Here is a 16,341-nt window from a genome sequence, read left to right as displayed (position 1 = left end):
TTTTTTTTTTTAAGTAATATTGAGTTTAAATAATATCACAAGCTGCTTGGGAAGATACATTTCCCTTTCACATAGCTATCACAGAACAGATTTTAAAGGGCCTGGTGCAACAAAGCATTTAAACATGCCTGTGACTTTCTTTAGAACTTAAACATGTGCCTAAAGTTAAGTGCTTTGCAGAATAGGGACAGAGGTTAAGCATGTGGTTAAAAGCTTGGCAGAATCAGAGCCTAAATCCAGAAGGGCCCACTATGATGATAGAGCCTGACCTTGCACCTAGAATTTCACCCAGTGACTCCTACGTTCAGCTCAATAATTCAGGTTCCCCGGACTGGTTCTGTCCAACCTGTGATATTACCGCCAAGGAGCAAGATTCCCATTTAGGAGAATGGCTCAGGTTTGAATGTCACTAATATTTGCACACAGGCATCTTTACATCTTTCCCTGGTGACTGATGGGGCTGGCGTCAATTGAAACTAGCAAATACAATAAGTCAGCATGGGAACATTAAAAAAAAAAAAAGCAATATCTTGCCCTCTTTTGTATTATTCTGTCTCGCTATTTTTTTTTTAAAAAAAGCTCAGTAGATGTTATTAGTTTGCTGCCCTCTGAGTGACCATTTAGGAAGACGACAGCAGTGCCGGAGCTGTGAAGCATAAACTGAAATCTAATCAGAAAGGACAGGATTGTTGTGCCAAATCATCCTTGTGTATCCTGCAGGTTTTTCTGTCCTTATTTATGCTAAGCTCAACTATGGCTATAAAAATAGCAGTACAGCGCTAAGCCTCTCAATGGCAAATATAGCTGAATTTGGCTAATTGCAGTCGACAGGAACAAAAGCAGAACTCCACCGCAGGGGCTAATCTAAGCCTTCTTTCTTGCTAGATGCCAGAAAGATGCTGTAGATTGTACTAGGATTGTGAAAATAAAGCCCTGCTATAGAATAATTTATATTTCTAGGGCAGTCAAAGTGCTCCAGGTGAGTCACAATATTATTTCTCTTTCAATTCTATGGAGGTTTCACACAAGCTAAACTATAGTATTTAGTACAAAAATTAAAGGCAGTTACAAATCTATAGGACAGCCAAGACCTCTGCCATCAACCACAACCCCTGGAGCCTCAGCCGATCCAGCCATATGTTAAGGGCTGGTTTTTCAAATGAGCTCAGCACTCACTTTTCAATCTGACCTTTGACAGTCTAGAACAGCACCCACTTACTGAGTGCTCCCCATCACCAAGGGTACCGCTGCAGGGCCTCACCCCTGTTTTCTCCTTCATTGGACACCTTAAACCACTACCACACAATCCAAAGGGAAACTCAGACATCCAATTTATTCAGTCCTCAGGTACATGCCAGCCCTCCCAGGCCCCAACTCAGCTCAGTGTCTCTCTGTCCTTGAGGGTGTTCCCAGAGCTGGATCACATTGTATGGTTTCTGCAGGAGCCAGTCCTACTCCCTGCAGCTCCTTCTTCAACCCATCTACACTTCCCAGGTTTCTTTTACTTGAGCAGCCCCAGCTTCCTACCAAGCTTCCTCCCCCATCTCACACACTTTTTCAACCATCCCTTTCTTGGCAACATCCTGCTGCCTTACATATGGGGAATCACCTGATTCCTCTCAGGTGGGGCTCATCAGGGCTGGTTTAGCCTGGGCGCTCCTACCCATGGGCCAGCCACCCCATCACAGAGTAACAGATTGAGTGTAATCTATTGCTCAAGCACTTTGAGAGCCTCGCACAAAAGGGGCCGAGTTATGTACCTATTTAAAGTGAAATCTTTCTCACTTTTGCTACTGATTTCCATGGGACCAGGCTTACGTCCCTCCAGCTGGTCCAAAATCCCTCTTGGGGAACTGGTGTGATGTTCCGATAGCTTTGCTGCAAAACCAGCGTGCGTTCAAATACCGCTGAGGGTTTACATCCCTGTAACAGCTGCTGGGAACTTCTGCAGCTGGCGTAAAGAGTTTCCATTCACATTAGCACTTGCCACCAGTGATGCTGGAGTAGACGCTCAGCAGGGAAGCTGTCAGACAAGAGGATGAGGTAGCCACTCTGGGGAGCACCACAGCATCTACCACAAGGCTGTTCAGGGAGGCGGGAGGGCTAGCAAAGGTCCTGCAAAGAACATGGCATTTAAACTAGTTAAATCCAACAGTGAGGAGAATTTAGTGCCCATAGCTCCAACCACATTACTCTGGATATCGGGTAATAATTCCTGCCTCCCCACACCTCTCAGTGCCTCCCAGGGGTGAGTTTTTAATTAGATTCTTCCTCAGAATAGCTCCAGGACCTGAGAGCTAGAACACCGAAACCAACTCTGAGGAAATATAACCTCCTGCCCTAAAGCAAAAGCATTATCCAAGAGTTACTGAATGAGGAGATCATCCATATGGCTTCCTGGGGCTTTGCTCTTCTTCTTAGGAGTCTGTCTCCCTTTCCCACTTTTGTACCCACTCTTCCCTAAACACTAGAATATGTGCTGTCAGAAACATTTGCAGGGGGACAGATTGGACAATCTAGTACAATTTTACTAGATTTACATTTTTATAATTCCCCTCAAGGCCCCTGCATGGCATGAACTGAAAAAGGGACACCCTTTGGGGACCCTCTGCACTCCTCCTAGATGACAAGAAGGGAATCTGCAGGGGCCAGGGTGAACCAACTCATAAGAACATAAGAACTCACCCCACGAGATACACCCTCCCAGTTTGACAGCAAACTGTTCATAACTACTCTTTGAGAATGGCCTTTCAACCAGTTATGCACCCACCTTATAATAAATTCATCTAGACTGCATTTCCCTAGTTTGCTTATGAGAATGGCATGTGAGACTGTCAAAAGCCTTCCTTATTCAACAGAGCATCAGGGCTTTCCTTATTCAACAGAATTGTGCAGTGCTAACTTAACTCTTTGGACACTCTATGGTTCTTTCCTAAAGCCCAGGACCTGCTATTTGGCCTTTCCTACAACTTCTCTCCATTAAACCATCTACTTCTGTCAGATTTTTCCCCTGGGATGCTGCCAAGTGCCTCTTATAAGTACACCTCCTGACCCTTCTCTCTTTCATTGAGCAAGCTCTCTCTCATACACAGGGTTACTTCCAAACTTTCACATGACCCCTCGGTGACTGGGCTCCGCCCATCAGCCAGAATCTTGAAACAGAGTGTTGGATCATGGGTCTGTTCCAAGACCCGGGCCCTGTGTCACAAACTCCCTCTTTGTTCTGGCCAGCCCCACCCAAAGACACACAAAGAACCTGAGTCAGCAGCCTCTGCCAGCCCAGGGAAAGCCCCTGGCAGAGCACAGTCGCCAGGATGGCTCATTATTTCTAAGCTTAAATGAAAGCATTTGGCTCAGCTCTGCTGTCTGAAAGGACCTCACTTCTCCCTACCAAGTGTTAGAAGATTGACTTTAATTATCCTTGGCATTTCTGAGCCTGAAGCTGCTGGTGGCCACCTCTCTCTCAGCTGGTGTCAGCGGTGTCCCCGCCCGGAGGAAAAGGCCTTGATGCAGTCTGGGGAGCAGCTTCCTAGGGAGCAGGATACAGTGTTAGGGCAGAAAAATGGCAGTTTTTATGGATTGTGGCAGGAGCAGCAAAGAGGGGAGATACGCAGAACCTGGGTCTGGATCTACCATTGACTGGAGTCTGGCTGCGCTCAGGCCCTGTAGCTAGTACGTGAGGTCAGCACCCGCCCCTACTGTTACCTTGTCCCCGTTCCTTCTGTTGGATTATTCCCATGCTGCTCATTGTCTAAATCTTAGAGCTCCTCTTAATGGGGGAAAACAGGCATCGGTGTTACTACAGCATTGTATCAACACTGACATTACTATCCACAGGCATTCAAAAATTATGAGATTGGCTTAAAAAATATTATAAATGTGGGGTGATTTTTCTTTGCCTCCTGGTTTCTTAGCCTTCAGAGAGCACTTGGGTCACACTGTCAAGCAGGAAGGTCAGAAACGCACTTTTTGTGTTACATTATACACAACACACACACACACATCGTGTATAATCCTCACATTTGCTTTAAAGCTTCTTCTTCCCTCTCCTCCTCCCTCTTAAAATGTAACTTTCACCTGCCATGTCAGATGCGGACATAACGCTGACTCATTGCCTGGTGTCAGCTGCCACCTTCCTCTCTGGACTTGGCTCTCACTTGATGGATTTCAGCTGCTCCCAGCCAGTATGTAACATCATCTGGGAAGTGGCAGTGACATCTGACCAGAGAGCGAACCACGTCAGGAGCACGGGAAGAATGAAGTGCTGAGCCAGCATGACACAGCACAGCAGAGAGGCACGTGTATATTTTCATTTCCTTCCAACGGATGGATTAAAGCAGCAAAAAGGGAGAACTTACATCCTGCATTCAATCAATCCATTCCCTTGGCCCCAACACTCCGGGCACATGCAAGTCACTCAATTAAGGACAGTGCAGCAACTCAGGGAATAGAATTTAGACCCCCCAAAAAGTGTGGGGGAGAAAAATTAGGACTTGGAGGTTAGCACAGAACACAAAAGTGTTCTGGGGGAAACAGAGAAAGGGAGGCAGAAAACCAGAGGGAACTTAAAAATGAGCACTGCTGTCTCAAATCAAACTGTTATATGGGAGACATTTGCCTGGAAAAATTCTCCCCTAAGCCTCAACACGTGTGTAGTGTGCACTGGAAGTGCTACTTTGCATGGGAGGAGCCCCTTTCCTTTGAGACTCTCACATCCACCAAGTCTCAGCTCCCACCACTGCTGGTTGATAACTACGTGCATTGCCATCACCATGTTTTGGATCTAGGGAAACAGATGGAGAGAGGATAGTGGCCTTTCAGACACATGGAACAATCTTGGGAGTTAGTGGCAGCTGCCTTTGCTTACCCCCTCTTAAATAATCAGGCCATAAATGACCTGCCCACAGCCCTACACACTGGGTCTGTTCAAGACTAGAACAGCTTCCCTATTGTAGCAGCCAGAACTTGTTCCCTCCTGTAACTTATGTGGGTGCAGTAAAGGCTATTTGGCATACAACACCAAGTGACCAGAGATTTTTGAGTGCCTTAATTTCTGAGTTCCCAACTTGACACATTAAAGGGGCCCCATTTTCAGAAAGTGCATGATACCCAAACATGTGCACAAAAGTGGGGGGGGGGGGAAAGAGAGGAGAAGAGACACCCAAAAAAAGCACCAGACAGTTTTGAAAATCATGAGCCAGGAACTCCCTCCTCTGTGTCTGTCTCCGTACAGGACCCTGGTCTGGGGACAGTGTTCTACTGAAACACAAATTTGCCTTTAAAAAAACAACAACAACAAGAAAGTAGTACTCCAATTGCCTGGTTTAGAAGAACAGGTTAGACAAACACCTAGAGATGGGTTAGGTATACTTTAATCCTGCCCTAGGTTAGGGCGATGAACTGGATAGCCTCTTGAGGTCTCCTCCAGTCCTACATTTCCATGGTTCTATAGTTTGGTCGCTTCCTATTTTATATATTCAATCTATTGGTTGTCAAGCCATGTACCCTGTGGCAGCTTCAAGTAAAATGGCTCTCTCTCAGAGTGTGATCCCAGGGTACAGTGCTCCGTTCTATAAGGTAGGTGGAGGCACAAGTCTCTCAGGAATATGTCCTGTTACATTTGGTTAAGCCGATCCTCCAAGTACTGATTTTCATATGTGTTTGTGTAGCGAGGCGGTGGGATACCCCACAGCCCCGCTGACGGCCGAACCTCCCCTAATACCAACATGGGCGGAGCCACCGGGTCCGGAGCCCGCCCCTCAGAGGTCACGGCCCTGACCCGGAAGTATAAAAGTCCGCCTGCAGACGGAGAGAGCAGACATCTGTGGCTGAGCTCCCGCTTGGGAGACAGCCACAGGCCGCAACCGGCCTGCTGACTTACCAGGCCTGCCGAGCATACCTCTCGCCAGCTACCCCAAGGAGGACTGGCCGAGCCTGCCCCGTGCCAGCTACCCCGAGGAGGAACCGAGTCTACCCTGCGCTACCTACCCAGAAGAGCCGATGCTGGTGGAGAGCACTGATGCCACTAGGACTGCCCAGGTCCCATACGAGGGGGAGTGTGGAAGTAGGCCGGGGGCAGCCGACCCCAGTCTGGCTGCTGCACTGCCAGAGCCGATGTCAGTGTGTTGCGGCCAGGATCCCCACTGACAGCAGCGAACGTCCGTCGCTGCTAGGGCCCCGGGCTGGGACGCAGTGGAGTGGGAGGGCCTGTGTCCCCCCTGCCACCCACTCCTTGGGTGGCAGACTCCCCCTTGTTCTCCTGGCCTAGAGAGGCTGGGCTGCCCCAAAGCGACCCAGCCCCTGCTACAAGGCCTGGACCACTGTTTGACTATTTGTTTGCTGCCCCGCCCTGACCTAGGGCCTGGGCTGCCACAAACTGACCCAGCCCCTGCTTAGAGGCCTGGGTTTCGGACCGACTATTTGCTTGCTGCCCCGCCCTGACCTAGGGCCTGGGCTGCTATAGACTTTGCCTCAGCCCTGGCTTAAGGGCCTGCGTTCTGACCTCTTGGCTCAGCCCCTGCTACGGGCCAGAGGCCCTAACGGTGTGCCTGTTGTCCCAGGCTGCCGCCGGACTAGAGCAAGGCGGTGGGATACCCCACAGCCCTGCTGACGGCCGAACCTTGGCCGAACACTACTACAGTTTGATAACTGCTTGTGCAGCCCCTTGATACTCTCAGAAGGTGCTTCTTCTATAAACATAGTTACCATTCAAGAGTTGGCATTGAGTTGGATGGGAAGGTAGAGACTGAGCTATTGATTCCAGCCATTCTACCCAAGAGAGCCCACTTGTCTGAAAAAGCATAGCCTCCACGTTTTACGCTTTGAGATATTTCCACTGTTCATAACTCCTTAAGGTAAATAAGTCCCCTTCCTGCTCCCTTCGGCTTCAGCAAACTCCCCGATTCAGGGTCTGGGCCCTGTCCCGTTTCCCCCCCCAACCTTGCTCACTATGGGAAGCAAGTCAGGCTGCATTTACGAGCTGTAAACCTATCATGTGGGAACGAGATGAGAAGCACCAGGAGGAACTAGAGCCCCTCCTGACCCGCTAAACATACGAGGGTCGGCCTCTCAGTCGCTCACACAAGGACTCCAGGAACTGCTGCAATACATAGTATATTAACTCTAGGCTCCCGCTCCTGCCACCTTGATGGTGAGCACTGGGACTCAATGCACGCCCCGCCATTCAACTCGCTGCACATGAGCCCATAACGAAGATGAAGCTGCTCAAAACCCCATCCTGGCAAACTGCTGCCCACTGTCTCCGGCAGATGACAGCATGAGTAATGGAAGAGGAGGCAGTAAGCAATGGCAGATCCCATTGAAAGCTCAATCTAGGTACCAGGCAGAGTTACTCCCAGCAAGTTTGGGAACCATTTTTATTGCATATGAGCATCTTTGGATTTAAAAGAGACATGCTTATGAACCATACATAGACTATAGTGCAGTTTATTCATATTAAATGCATATGCTTGAATTTTACATTACAATGTCTCGTTCCATACTTGCTTCTTGGAACACCCAGTTCAATTAAACCTCGGAAGCCACTTCGCTCATATTGACATCAAGCGGGAATCTACCAGTTGTCCTCAGTTTCTTCTGAATCTCCAGAATAATAAACAACGTGCAGCTAACAGAGCAATACAAGCAGATAACAACATGTGCAGCACTGTCCATGCCTAGATTTTCTTTTTATATGTTTAGGGTATTGTGTACAGTACAGGGTCTAGATCTAGGGCCAAGTGACCTCAAACACACATATAGACAGATGAGCCCAGACTGCAAAGAGGGGATCTGAACTTCCCTAATGTTCATCAGTATTCAAAAACAGAATTTTAAGATAGGAAAATTCAGGTCCAGGGCCCAGCTTTCAATTCTTCATCCTGCCTCTCCACAGAGTTTGTTTAAAATCCTTCATTAAGCAAAATCTTAAGTCGTCCTTATGAAAGGATGACCAATAAGCTTTAGCAAAATTAACCATAGGGTAGGAAGTAGCTGGCACTCAAGGGATGTGTTTGTCAGGTAAGTGGACTTATCAGACGGACAGGGGTTCTTGTATGGCAAATGCACCGTAAATCACCGCACGCACATCCAATTTCCTCTCCCATTTGCATCAGACTGGCAAATGGTCAACATTCCAGATGCAAACCTACGCTGATGAATGACGATGCTGGAATTATTTGGATGATTATGCAGCAGTACAAAATGAGATGTATTATATTTGTTTGCTACAAAGACCCAAGCTTTGATCTATTTGAAAGACAATATATGTTCTACAATACACTAGCTATTAGAAATATGAATCTCTTTAGACAAAAATCATAACTTTTTTTCTTTGCTGAAATTATATACGGTTCATCTGGCCTTTGAGTTGCCCAAGAAGAACTTCCCATTAGAAACAAGAAGAGCTCTTCGAACAGTAAATGCTGTGCTTCATCTAACGCTGCAATCATGCCTGTCGAATTCATGTTAACACACACACACACACACACACACACACACACACACAAAAAAACCCACAACTGGCAGTTACCTAATAAAATATTTACAGAACTAGGAAATTGCATCCACTGATAAATCTACTTAGTTTAGGTTCTTACATGTTCCATCTTTGATAGCCAGGGTCAAGTTAACTAACATCCCTTAACGCGAAACTCGTTACAACTTGAGACATGCTCCCTGCTTCCAGGGTGCGTTTTAGTCATCAAAATCTGGAATGTCATCGTAGGAGTAACCCCTGTAGCCTTTGGAAGCATAGTATGCGATGCGCAAGTGATAAAAACCTGGTAAGAACACCAGGATTCCAATGATCAATACCGGGATAGCTCGGTCTGTTCCCTGGAAGAGAGAAGCAGAGAAACAAAAGAAAAAAAATAAATAAATACTCAAAGCAAAGGCTTTGTAACAGGAGCTTGCCTCAACTGGTGTCACACCCTGATCCTGCCTCAGTTTCCCTCCTCGCCCAGACAAGCAAACCACCATAAGCAGGGCTTTGACCAACTCGGCCCTTGTGGAGTCTGGTTTATTAACACAAACTAACTGAAACCTAGAATCTCGCCGCCTTCTTCTCCTGGACTTTTAATTCCTTCTTAAGGATTTGCTTCTGCCCCTCACTATAGGTAACTCTAGCCAGACCTATCCCTCCAGCTGGTAGGGACAACTTCTTCCTCCTCTCGACCAGTGTACACTGTCAGGCCCACTCCAGGCTCTGAGACTCTCCAGAGGCCTCTCCTAGCTCTGGATCTTCCCCTGTCTGACCAAGCAGATTACCATCACGTGATGTCTGACCACTGGCCCAAATCGGTCATCCTCTGGGAGGCAGGAAACTAGGCCCAGGTGGAGCTGAGCCCAACTGTCCATAAAGGGCCAGTTCACTCTGTGCCAGGCTTGATTTTAAATCACTCTAGACCAGAGAAGCTCTGATTTGATTAATGTTTTGCTTGACAAGGCACAGGGGAGGGGAACTATTGTTAGTTCTCATTAGGTTCATATGGCTCCTTTTGCAGCTTGGAAACATTGCAACTTGGTGAGGCTTTAAAAACAAAACAAAACTGCCAACCACAGGCCAAGGCCTGCAAACTATGCTAAGGGAAAACTCTCCTGGGAACTGGCGTTGCACCTGAACAAGGGTCAAATCCTGCAGGCCAATCTATTTAGTGATCAGTTCATCTACCTCTGAAATGTAGCCAACTCTGGAGTGGTAAGCAGCAGCCGCCATTATTGAAGCAACACAACATAACAGCTTAAGAATAGAAGAAAAATACTGTATCCAAATGGAGTGACAGGCGCAAATGTAGGCACTAACTACCTTGAGTGCAGCTTAAATGCCTAGATGGGCCGCCAGAAAAGAAAATACTACAATTGCATGTACTACAGTTTGGCCAGAACATTCCTACAGAAGGGGCCATGAGATCTTGAGTCATGAGCAGTAATCAGGACCTTAGCTTGACATCTCCTCTGAAAGACAGCAAACCCAGCACTCCCAACACCACGATCGGGTCAGTACTGGTAGCTGGCAGGACATCATTTTTCCTTATCCAAGCACAGACCAGCCCACGCCTAGCTAGAGAATGCAGATGGGATTATAGCCAAGGGCAGCAGGGCCGCTGGCAAACGTTATCCAGGGAGAAAAGCTCTCACTCTGCCTACAGGCCCTGGCAGTGAAGTTCCATATTTAAGACAAACAAAAGTTGGCAGGAGGCGATTTTTTTTGGTACTAAACACAAACCATATTTTAAAGATATTCAGCCCACTTACTCCTTTGCTAATGTATCCTGCGAGGAGAAGCGCTCCTATGACAATCAGAAGGGTGCCGATCATGAACAGTACAGTGGCCAGTGCAATGGCCTTGTAGGGGATTTTGGGTGGGCTCCTCTTGAACTGCAGGGAAGGCAGATATTAAATGGCATTAAAATGTAGCACATCTTCCTGTCTTTGGTGAGCGGGGAGGATGGCGGCACTCAGACCAAGCAGAGAAACTGCCACAGGGGGTCTTCCCTAGCCGTGGGGATTGTGAGAGCAGCAACATCTCGGTCCTATCAGGTAAGCTCCTCACAGCCCATCGGCCCACGTAATGCCCCGTTCTTTCAGGGTGAGGATTCATACACCCTTGTTCCCAGAACCGGCTGTAGCTCAGATATATTTGGAAGTGTCAGTGTCTGTTCCCTTCAGAGATGTCACTCCACAATGGGGTCGTCTCATCCCCAAAAGGAACAGATATAGATCTAACCTTCTTAAAATAACCAGGATTCCAGCTCCAGCCCTGTGTCCCATCCCAGGGGCCATTCCGTCTGGCATGCCAGATTCCGTGCTGGAGGCGCAGCACGGGAAGTACAAGCCAAAGGAGAGGGGCTTTAAGACACCTTTGTCCCCTCCTGATTCTGGGCTGCACCGTGGTGCAAGCAGCCCTCACGGTTGTGCGAAGTTCTGATAGCCTCCCCAATGCTTCCATCACAAGCCTGAATGGTCGTAGCTGCTTGCACTATGACTGCACTCCCTCTGCTGGCACTTGTGTGCACACATGGAGCATAACACAACGGGACACGTGCCCAGCGTAGCAGTGCACAACCCAAGGGAATTCTTCTTTGATGTGCTGCAGGCTGTTTAGGTTCCTTATACCTGACCAGAGCAGCACACAGGGGCCCAGAGAGGAATCTCATCCCACCAGATCTATGGAGGTCAACAAGGAACAAAATTCAGAGCTGCTGGATATTTTTGTCACATAAGAAAAAAATAATAATAAAAAAAAAAAAAAAGGTGGTTTTCCTCTGTTTTCCCCTTTTACCTGCAGGTCAATATAACCATCATCAGTACTGGAGAGCTTGGAGTACTTCACTTTGCTACTGGGGATCCCAGCAGCTAGATTAGTACGCGATGGCATCATAACAAGGAGGCCGTGTCATCAGCTATAACCTGAAACAAACAAAGCTATTGCTTATAGCAGCCTAGACAAGAGGCAGTGTGATAGAATGCAACACTTGGAGTTTATTAAAAGGTTAAATATCACTTCTAAAGAAACAAGTTTCCTGACAACACCTTAACTCATTTAAAAACAAAAAAACCAACTATCACAACCCACACCTAGCATTTATATAGCATGTTTCCATCCACAGGTCTCAAAGTGCTTTACAAAAGTGAAGAAGCATCATTATCCCCATTTTACAGAGGGGGAAACTGAGACACAGAATGGGGAAGTGACAATGACGGTGCAGGGAACATAAAGCTGATCTACTGCCCAGTGAATTGTATGGTGGGATATGCCAACTCCCTTAGAAATGTAATTCTTTCCCCCTCATTTATGCTATTTGTCCACCCTTTATAGCTCACTTAGAATAGGCCCTGAAAGCAAACTATTCAGTTTCACTAGCACAGCATGGCAAAGCCTAGGTAACAAATAATACAATGGAATATTGAATTCCACAAAAATTTGGAACTATTTTCAGAGGAATTTAAACTACCACCTGTATTAGGGTTTTACAAAGTTTTGTTGTTTTAAAAAACAAAGCCTCACATTTGTTCATAATAAATACACAGGCACAAAAGTACCCAAACCTCCCAGACCACATGCTAACTGTGGTCATGTGCCACATACCCTGTGCCATGAGACCATGGCCAGATCCAAAACTGGTGCCACAAAGCTTGGTATTAAACATATTGTATTAGCATCCAGGAACCTCAGAAGAGGTCCCTCTGTGCTAGGCACTACACAGACAAGTAACAAAGACGACAGAGCCTGCCCCAGAGAGCTCGCTCCCTATTTAACTCTATTTTGTTGAAGCCGTAATGTTCTGCAGAGATATGCTGATTTTGGCACAAAGGTTTTTGAGGTCTGGGGTTCCCTTGTCACTTTGGACCAGAGAAAGGATGTGAATTGAAAACCAAGGTTTCCAGTCTAAACCCACAAAAACAACGAGGAGGACCTTAAAGACTAACATATTTATTTGGGCATAAGCTTTCGTGGGTTTTTTACCCACGAAAGCTTATGCCCAAATAAATATGTTAGTCTTTAAGGTGTCACCGGACTCCTCATTGTTTTTGTGGATACAGACTAATGGCTACGCCTCTGAGTCTAAACCCAGACACTTTGACACAGATTTGTTTTGCAAAATCATTCAAAACGTTTGGTTTTCATTTCAGCGTGGAACAAAAACAAATTTCAAAACCCCGGAAGCTGTTACAAAATGGAATTGCCTATTCCTCCAGACCGCTCTATCACAAGACAGGCCAGACACAGACAAGTGGACGGAACAGGCCAATAGGGAGGAGGAGGAGAAGGTATCAAAATAAAACAGGAAAAGCAGAAAAAGAGAAGTCACAGCTCCCTGTTTGCCTACCTAGATTAGATCTGCGAAGGAGGTGATGTTCAGTGCTGGAGCTTTATTTAGCCAAGCCACATTTGTACCCTGTAATTTCATCTTGCTGTGAATCCAAGCCCTGTGGTTTTCTTGCCTGCAGTGACACCCAGTCGAGATTGTACTCACCAGGCTGGGGTATCTAGCTTTGTTGTACAGCTGATGGCCTTGCTTTCTAGGAGCTGAAACCTGTGTTTATCCTGCCATCGATACCTCTGTAGCAATACACAGGAGGCGATGTCTAAGCTGGCCTGTCAGCAACCCAGTCATCAATGCATCCTGCCACCAGAAAAATCTCCTGGAAGTCTGAAACCCAGGATAGCTTAGCTGTTCCTTCCACAACCAATGCTGCTAAGGACTCATATCCAGGTGTCAGGTATCTGTGGTTCCGAAGGAATGACTTCAAACCTGCACTGCAGTCTGCATGCACTCTACAGCCAGTGGGCAGGCCCATATTTAAACAGCATTTATAGGATACCATGATGCTCCAATACCGTTTAGTTGATAGGGGAAATGCAGTTCACTGCACAAAGGCTTTTACTGCCTCTTTTATTAACTAAAACCAGACAAACTTGAAAATATTTTTGCTCACTAAGTGTATATCCTGATTCCTTGGGGGAATTCTGCCCAGCTCTATAACCTATTGAACAATATACTCTCCCTCCCACGCACTGAAGGAGGGTTCCCTTTTCTTGAATACAACACAACCCCACCAAAAACTGCCAGCAGGTCTCTTCTTCCCTGCAAACTTCAAACCTTGTACAACTGGTATGTCAGAAGTACTCTCTGCATGTATTGTGCATATGCTTTGATTTAAACTTAAATCTGGAAACCCTAGCTGTATCCCAAAAGGGAGAAGAAATGAATGGTTAGTCCATAGTAGCAGAAGGCCAGTAACATCTTAGCCATGGGCTCGATTCAGGATTTTGCTTCCTTTATGGACAAAGCAGGCAGACAAAAAACACATTTCTAATTTCTGCAGCTACTGATGACAGAGATAGCCCCAAAGGTGAAGTGTCTGAGGAGTGGGTTATGTCCTCACCTACTCTCAACATTCAATGACAATTGCCAGGAAGTGCATGGTATTGGCAGATACCGCACAAGAAATACTTTGCGCTGCATTAGAGCTTTCTGAGTATGTCAAAGCACTTTTATATACACTAAGTAAGTCCCACACACATCCATGAGCTAGGTATTATCTCCACTTTACAGGTGAGGAAACTAAGTCACAGAAGTGATGGTCCAGACAGCTGGACAAAACCCCAGATTTCCTGACTCACAGTCCTGTGCCGTAACTACTTAGTTCCACTGAGAGTAAAGTGGGCCCGATTCTGTGTTGACTTGCCCCAGTTTTACATCAGGGTAACACCACAGTCTTTTCTGTAATCACATCTGATTTACACCAGTATAAATGAGAAAAGAGTCGAGGCCTGTGTGTTAATGCTGATAACTGTCAATAAAGTGGAGACTGACAGCAAGTCATTGAAACTGTCAGAGCTAGAGTCTTATGTTCTCATTTATATCAATGAGAATCTGGAGTACCTCCACTGAAGACAATGGATATACTCGAGATCTACAATGGGCAGTGTCTAGCTCACTATCTGCCCTTCTTTACAGCTGAAATCTGTTTGCAATCCAAGTTTTCTATGAGGTCTAGCCACCTTCTAAATACCATAAAAGTCAGTTGATTTTACTTCCAGAATAAAGCTTAGGATCACTGACAGATCTGTGTAAAAGGAAAGGGTGTTTTTAAAATTAAATAAACTTCCACTCCCACTGCGCCACCAGGATTGCTTGTACAGGCGGGAGTCTATCCTGGCCTTGTAAGAGCAACAAACTCTTTCTCAATCGTACCCTGATAAAGGGGGACCCCTTTAGAAGTTTTAAATTCTCACTAGTGTCACAAAGTCCATCGAAAGATCCAGATAGACCGGAAACATCAACCTCCAGGAAGTTTATCCACTGCTACTTTAAACAAACATGGATTAGGTGTTCTGATGAAATTATTCTCTCTGCTAACAGGAAGAATTCAAAAGGGGGCTGTTCATAAGCGTATCTGGAATTGCATGGCTCTGTCACTTGGTGGCAGATCAAATCAGCCAGTTCAACATGTGTACCCTAGAGATGCAAAATGTCAAGATCTTAGCACAAAGAAGCAGAATAAAAATTTCACTGCAACAGTGTTCTGTACCTGTTGTTCAAGCCCATCTCTCCCAGTACTGCTGTGCTTTCTCTCTGCTGCACCTATTGCAAAACAACCCAGGAAGTTTATTCCCCCTGATAGTCATTTCCTTCCAGGTTAAGGCACTAAACCTCGTTTTGATTTGACTCCATTTCTTCTTTTAAAAAAACCCAGCACTTGATTGGTAGCTGAAAAGTGGAAGCTGATTGGACAGCTTGTGTTGCGTGCCAGCTGCTAGGACTCTGTAATATGTGTCACACGAATGGGACAAGCTGGGGCTTGTCTGCTGAATACAGATCTGTCCTGTGTGGGTTGGTGGGTGAGGGGGATCCCAACTTAGAGATATTTCCAGACAGTTTTTTTTTTGGTCATGCATCTTGCTCTTACAATTAAGGATTCTTCAGTGTCCTTTCATGAGGCATTTATAAATATCTCATTTATTTTTTTAATGGAGATCTTACTCACAATTTGTGTCTCAAGATTGTAAAATCCCAGATAAAATCCCCTGCGGAAGCTTTCGAAATCAATCAGTAAATTCAAAGGGCCACTCTTAGTTATTTACAAAGTGTATCAGATAACTTGCATTGATACAGCACTTTTCAACCCAAAGGGCTGTACATACATAATACAGTTTTGTACAACACATAGTCCCCCACCAAAAAAAAAATGTTGAGGTGCTCAAAATCATGAGCTGCTTTTTATAAATAATAAACATGAGGATCTTTTTATTTGCCAGCTGGTGTTTCCACTTTTAGGGTTCACACGTTCCAACTTTTATCCCCAGCAAGAGCAAGAAGTTTACTTAAACAAACAAACCACGACTAGGGCTTCTAGGTGCTAGAGATACAAACAATAATAATAAAAGGGCTAGATCCAGAGATTCCTTCAACCATCCCAAATCACAGATATGTTTAGGATGAAGCACAATAGCTGTATAACTACACAGCATGACTTCACACATTTAACAAGGAACTGCAGTGTCACCAGCACCTGTAACTTTATTGCAAGTTTTGTGTTTTTCTGAAGCACTGGGAGGTGTGCAATTGTGTGGGGGCGGGGAGGGGGGGAGTTGTTTGTTTTTTTAAGTAAGCTTCTAGCTCTTGGTGGGGATAAAAGTTGGAATGGGGAGGGAGTGTGGGAGGTTTAGGTTGGATATTAGGAAAAACTTTTTCACTAGGAGGGTGGTGAAGCACTGGAATGGGTTACCTAGGGAGGTGGTGGAATCTCCTGCCTTAGAGGTTTTTAAGGTCAGGCTTGACAAAACCCTGGCTGGGATGATTTAGTTGGGGATTGGTCCTTCTTTGAGCAGGG

At 46.0% G+C, this 16,341-nt stretch overlaps 1 protein-coding gene across 2 annotated transcripts; it reads right to left on the bottom strand.

Annotated features, from left to right (window-relative positions):
- Positions 1-7,430: 7,430 nt before the first annotated feature.
- Positions 7,431-15,129, bottom strand: TMEM230 (transmembrane protein 230). 2 transcript variants are annotated; one of them, XM_024197219.2, is made up of 5 exons: positions 15,040-15,129; positions 12,831-13,063; positions 11,282-11,409; positions 10,255-10,377; positions 7,431-8,835 (listed from the first exon to the last, which is right to left on the bottom strand). In XM_024197219.2, the coding sequence occupies exons 3-5, from the start codon at positions 11,378-11,380 to the stop codon at positions 8,695-8,697; spliced, it is 363 nt and encodes a 120-aa protein (XP_024052987.1). In that variant the 5' UTR covers positions 11,381-11,409; positions 12,831-13,063; positions 15,040-15,129; the 3' UTR covers positions 7,431-8,694. The 2 variants fall into 2 exon arrangements, with proteins under 2 accessions (XP_024052987.1, XP_024052986.1); XM_024197218.2 differs by lacking the exon at positions 12,831-13,063.
- Positions 15,130-16,341: the final 1,212 nt, after the last annotated feature.

The sequence above is a fragment of the Terrapene carolina genome, unplaced genomic scaffold, assembly GCF_002925995.2.
Source record: "Terrapene carolina triunguis isolate 2854851 unplaced genomic scaffold, T_m_triunguis-2.0 Scaffold53, whole genome shotgun sequence".
Lineage (NCBI taxonomy): Eukaryota > Metazoa > Chordata > Testudines > Emydidae > Terrapene > Terrapene triunguis.
The sequence above is the reverse complement of the archived record's forward strand: the minus strand, read 5'-3'. Positions and strand labels throughout refer to the sequence as shown.